Source organism: Colobus angolensis, unplaced genomic scaffold, assembly GCF_000951035.1.
Source record: "Colobus angolensis palliatus isolate OR3802 unplaced genomic scaffold, Cang.pa_1.0 Scaffold1, whole genome shotgun sequence".
Lineage (NCBI taxonomy): Eukaryota > Metazoa > Chordata > Mammalia > Primates > Cercopithecidae > Colobus > Colobus angolensis.
In genome coordinates, this window is record NW_012110918.1 from 10,572,824 (window position 1) to 10,578,321 (window position 5,498).

Here is a 5,498-nt window from a genome sequence, read left to right on the forward strand (position 1 = left end):
GCCCGGGTCCCTCTCCCCTCTCCGGGACCGCGTCCCCAGACCCGACACTCGGGGCAAGTGCGCCTCGGAGGAAACACCAGCCTGCCTGGAACCTGGGTTTGAGCCCGCAGCTCACGAGTGTGTGACCTTGGGCTAATTTCGAGGACCCCTCAGTTTATAAAGCGAGGCAGCATCTTGGGGGCTGCCATAAAAGGGAGTGAGCACTCTCCGGACACTGCAAACGCCTAGGGAGATTGAAGCACTATTTTTAAAGTCCAGTGGGTCTGACTGGAAACCGAGGCAGGCTTTATGGGCCCCGGGCTAGACTCGCCTGGGGCACCCAGAGGTACAGGGGACAAGCTGCTGCTCAGTCCCCCTGCTCCCATTTCTTCTCTTCTGTTTTGATTGTACTGAGGGCTCAGCAGGGAGGGGACGTCCCGGTCCCGGGCAGCCCTAGTGTGGACAGAAGACAAGGAACCCGCGGCCACAGCGGGGCAGAGCGGAGAAAGGAAAGGTGTCTATGCCAGGCCTGGCTGCCGAGCCCCATCAAGCCCCCGAAAGGCCCCGGAGCAGGGAGCCGTCTCTGCAGCGCCACCTGGTGACGGTAGGGGAGTAACGGCCAGAAGGTGACCCCCGACCCCAACCCTTCCAAAAAAAGTCCCCCATTAACCATGGCTCTTGGTTGCAGCTGTTTTATTTCCAGCATGTTCCCAACCTGGTGACCCTCCACAGTCCAGCAGTAGAGAGGTGGGTAAGGAGTTGGGTCGGCCCGCACCTCCACCTGTCCCTAAGGTTACCTCGGTTGCTGAAAGCTAAACTCTTGGGCCCAAGGGCGACCTTCCCTAGGAGGGAGGAGACGCTGGAATAGCAGCCAAGCCTCCAAGCCACAGCCGGCTGGGATCAGCAGAGGTTGCAAAGTCCCACTCAGATGGATGGAGCCCTTCCCCTCCCAGCACTCATCCCTTCCCTGCCAGGGGCAGGGGCTGGGGCTGGGGCTGGGGCTGGGCTCAGTGCCCCAGCAGGCGCAGCATCTCTTGAGGATCCACCAGCTTCTCCCTGGGCTTCCCTGTGCCCTGGCCCCGGGCCACCTCCTCGGCATCCAGCTTCTCCCAGTCTGAGAAAGAGACTGGCCGGACCCCTGAAGCAGAGGGGAGATTGTCAACACCTCCTCCTTCACCCCTCCCAGAACAACCCCCTCCCAAAGAGTGAGGCCCCAGAAAAGGACCACCCACCCCACCTCCCAGGACCTCAGCATCGGGGCCCAGACCTCGGCTGCTGAGCAGGGCCTGAATGGCTGCGTAGCCAGGCCTGGGGCCCGAGGGGAGCAGCCCAGCCTTCAGGTCCTGCAGCAACATCTGGCCAGTGAGGAAGCTGTCAGTCATGGTTGTGGCTATGACACCTGTAGGTCCTCTCTTCACCCAGCCGCTGCAGTAGAGGCCTGAGAGTGGGTAACAAAAGGGGAAGGAAGGGAGGTGGCTGGATACCACTCTGGCCATCCTGTGCCCACAATCTATACCATGTGCACGCACAGACACCCCACGCCTCTTGGCAGACTGTCGGCTGAGCCCGCTGTGGCCACTGGTCCACTGCCCTGGATTCTTCTCGCCCTGTTTTTACCAGACCGACCCCCTTACACCTCTGTTTCTCTATAGATGAGGGGATCCCTAAGCTTAGGAGCTGAGGCTTGCTCCCCTGCAGTTTCAGTAGGCCCTTGGTAAATGTTTACCAAGTGAATTAATCACTAGATAGGTATGTGGGCCCTTAGTCAAGCTGGAAGCTCCCTGAGGACACAGGTTGCCTTATTAATCTCTAATCCCAGCACTAAGCACAGGGCCTAGCCCAGAACAGACCTCAGTAAATGTCTGTTGAATGACTTAATGACCCGACATATGACCCATGTGTCCTAGCTAGACTGGAACTTCTCTCAGGGCCAAGAGGAGGGTGGTATTGGGTCCTGGAGAGGGCCTGCCCTACAGAAGCTTCTCAGTGCATGTTGCTGTGTGGCCCCAGGAGATACCAGCTTCTCGGCCTCTCACCATAATTCAGCACCCAGCCTCCTCACACCCTCTCACCTGGCACATCCATAACCCGGCCCTCCACATTGGGGATGACCCCAAGCTTGGAGTCAAAGGGCACGCTTGGGTCGACAGGGCGGCTCTTATACCCAACGCTGCTGAGCACCAGCCCACAAGGGAGGTCTTCCATGTCTCCCGTGGGCACTGCACGGGTGGCCTCACCGACACCCTGTTGGGGAGAGTGTGGGCAACACCAGGCTGGGGTGGCAGAGGCCTGGGAACGGGGTGTCTTTGGGAAACATGAGACTCACCTCCAGTCTAGTGACTGCCAGGCGGACACCTGCTGCCCGCCGCCCATCTGGTGAGGGCAGCACCTGCTGGGGGCTTCGGAAAAAGCGGAGGCCCCAGGCACGGGAGGCTGATGCCCGGCGGGCAGCCTCCTCCGGCCCTGGCTTCTCCGTGGCTGTTCGAAGCAGCAGTTCCGTCAGCCGCTTCCTTGGGCGGGGGACCTCTGTTGGCAACGTAGAATGTCTCCAGGCTGTCCCTGGGCCCCAGCCCTCTCCCTGCACACCCTTTCCCAGTCACTGTCTGACCTAGGCCACCCTCCCCCTAGTATGTGGGGGGCCAGGCCAGGGTCCCTCACCCTTGATCTTGTCCTGGAGGCCCAAGAAATCCACAGGATCCAAAATGGGCCGCGATCCCGGTAACTGAATCATCTCTCGAAGCTCCTTGAAGGTGGGGGCAGGGAAGGGGGAGGAGGTCAGGCCCGGGACACAGCCCACCTCAGCCCGCCCCAGGGTCCAGCCCAGGCAGGAGAGACCTCCCCTCCTCCCTGAAGGCACAGGGCCCCCGGGGCCCTGGCTGCTCCCCTTCTTCCATCCCAGGCAGCAGCTACTCCCAGGGGCTCTGCCCCACCCCTACTCCTTAAGGAGAGGCCCCCTCCACTTGGAACCCTGGCTCCTCCCACTCTGGCCCCAGCACCTTAATGGTGAAGGCCACTTGAAGGGGTCCACGCCGGCCCACTAGCCACACTGTCTTCACTTGACTCTGCCTCAGTACACCCAGGGCTGCCTTCGTGATGTCCGTTCTCTGGCACAAAAGGAAGGCCTTGGAGTCATCAGACACTGACCCAGGAAAGGGCACTCTCCATTTGGTCATGTCCCCACCATGGGCCAGAAGGCTGGCGGCCCAAAATTGCACCACTGCTCCCCCCCGGTGGCCAGATGGAGCATTGCTGCCAACTCTGCAAATGGCTCCAACTAACAGCACACCAGGCCCACAAGGTCACTCAACAAGTATTTACTGGGCCTCTACCATGTGCTCCCCTCCATGTGAAGAGCTTGGAGGAGCAGGGGTGGTCAATGGTGAGCAAAAGAGACAAGGAGCAGGCCCTCACAGAGCTTCTGATCTGCTGGGGAGATACTCATCAAATACTCATCAATGTGTGCAAAATTGCCGTGGCGATAACAGGCTGTGAAACAGAAGCAGACGGGGCTATGGGAGGAGCCATGATGGGGAGTGGACCAATTCAGGGAAGTTCTGGTGGAAAGGACAACTGAGCCAAGATCTCAAAGGTGAACTTTAGCTGTTAACTGGTGGGAGGTGAGTGGGGATGATCCAAGCAGGGGATGGTGTGAGCAAGGGTCCTGTGGCACACTGAAGAATAAGAGAAAAACACCACTTAGCTGGAGGCAGAAAGTGAAGGGAAAATGGTAGAAGAGGAAGCTCATGGCACTGCCCTTCAGAGGGCCTCTGCCTGGGCACCACGGGGAAACAGAGGCACTGAGTCCAGCTTGGAGAGGTGAGGCCTGAACCCTGCAGACAAGGGCACTCTCTCCTCAGGGTGACTCCACCTCCACCCCGCCCAGCCCCGACCTAACACTCACCTCCAGGTGCTCAGGTGGGGTCAGTAGGATGCGGGCCACATCCAGAGCCACGTTCCCCTGCCCCAGAATCACGGCTGTGTCACAGCTCAAGTCTGGCTCCAGCTGGAGGGGAAAGGTCTTGATAGGGTCCCCCGGCCTTGCTCCACTCAGCTCATCTCAGTCTGCAGGTGCCTCACGCCTGGTCCCCACTGTGCCCTGGGGCTTCCCCACACCGGTCCAGTCCACGACTCTGGTCCCTCCTCCCCTACCTGGACCCAGCTCTCCCCCACAGTCCTCCACAGCTGGCCTCCCGCCTCAGTCAGCATGATGTCACATCTCGCCATTGGATGGCAGCTCCCTCTTTCCCCAGGTCCGGCATTAAAAGGCTGAGGGGTGGGGAGGAAGAGGCAGCAGGCATGCTCCCCAAACTCACCTCCCGGTTCTCAGGAAGCCCGTTGTACCAGCCCACGAAGGCCCGGGCAGAGCACACACCTGGCAGCTCCTCACCAGGAATTTCCAGGGCCCGATGGTCCTCTGCCCCGTAGCTCTGATGAAAGATGGCAGGCCCGAGACCCACAGCCCTCAACACTAGCACTGATGGGCTGGGCAGCTCCCCCAAGCTCCCACTGGCCTCCTTCCAGCTTCTCCTCGGCGGCTTGCATCCTGGCCTCACCCCTGCTGCCTTCCACCCCCAGCCACCAGTCCCCTTCTGCAGCCCCTGCCTCCCCGACCTAGGGCCTGGCTGCACTCACCAGCACCACAGCATGGTAGGCCTCCCGCAGCTCCGGCACCGTCACGTCCCTGCCCACCTCCACGTTGCCCCAGAAGGCGCAGCGGCCAGAGTGGGCCGTCTGGGTAAATGTGTTGATGACATTCTGCCAGGTCCCCCGGGAATGGGAGGGGTTAGACGGTGAGGTAGCTCCAGGGTCCACATCTACACCACCCTCACCACTCTGTGTCCCCAGGATGGAAGCTGGGTGGCATCGGCACAGACGGCATGAAGTCCTGTCATCCAGCCAGGGAGCCTCCCTGCCCTCCTCATCTTGACCAAAGCCTCCAAACCCCAGCTTCCAGGCCCACAGAGACCCACCTTCACCTCGGGGTGGTCAGGCGCCACGCCAAAGCGCACCAGGCCAAAGGGCACGGGCTGCTTCTCGTAGATGTCCACGTGGGCCTGGGGGTGCTGCTGGGGAACAGGGTGGCAGCTGGTGGGGCTGAGAGCGAGAGAGGCTGGGACCCCCCAGGTCCTCCCCTTCCTCAGACAGAGCAGGAGAGTTCAGGACTCTGGGCTGAGAACACAAGGTTTCCACCCTCTGCAAGGAAAAAGAGTACTCACTCCTCACGGCGGCTCGCGCCTGTCAGCCCAGCACTTTGGGAGGCTGAGGCAGGTGGATCACCTGAGGTCAGGAATTTGAGACCAGCCTGACCACCATGGTGAAACCCCGTCTCTACTAAAAATACAAAAATTAGCTGGGCACGGTAGTGGGCACCTGTAATCCCAGCTACTTAGGAGGCTGAGGCAGGAAAATCGCTTGAACCCGGGAGGCAGAGTTTGCAGTAAGCCAAGATGGCGCAACTGCACTCCAGCCTGGGTGACAGAGCAAGACTCTGTCTCAAAAAAAAAAAAAAAAAGGAAAGA

The 5,498-nt window shown here is 60.4% G+C and overlaps 1 protein-coding gene across 3 annotated transcripts in view; it reads right to left on the reverse strand.

Moving 5' to 3' along the window:
- Nucleotides 1–653: 653 nt before the first annotated feature.
- FDXR (ferredoxin reductase) overlaps nucleotides 654–5,498 on the reverse strand; it is a 10,689-nt gene continuing 5,844 nt past the window's right edge. Inside the window, exons 3-12 of one of the 3 annotated variants that reach the window (XM_011940691.1) lie at nucleotides 4,950–5,045; nucleotides 4,612–4,734; nucleotides 4,293–4,406; nucleotides 3,881–3,982; nucleotides 2,976–3,083; nucleotides 2,638–2,722; nucleotides 2,306–2,505; nucleotides 2,052–2,223; nucleotides 1,247–1,417; nucleotides 654–1,117 (exon numbers count right to left, since the gene is read on the reverse strand). In XM_011940691.1, coding sequence (XP_011796081.1) covers nucleotides 987–1,117; nucleotides 1,247–1,417; nucleotides 2,052–2,223; nucleotides 2,306–2,505; nucleotides 2,638–2,722; nucleotides 2,976–3,083; nucleotides 3,881–3,982; nucleotides 4,293–4,406; nucleotides 4,612–4,734; nucleotides 4,950–5,045 — 1,302 coding nt within the window. In that variant the 3' untranslated portion in view covers nucleotides 654–986. The remainder of the gene's footprint in view (nucleotides 1,118–1,246; nucleotides 1,418–2,051; nucleotides 2,224–2,305; nucleotides 2,506–2,637; nucleotides 2,723–2,975; nucleotides 3,084–3,880; nucleotides 3,983–4,292; nucleotides 4,407–4,611; nucleotides 4,735–4,949; nucleotides 5,046–5,498) is intronic. The other 2 variants (XM_011940777.1, XM_011940862.1) reach the window with 2 other exon arrangements.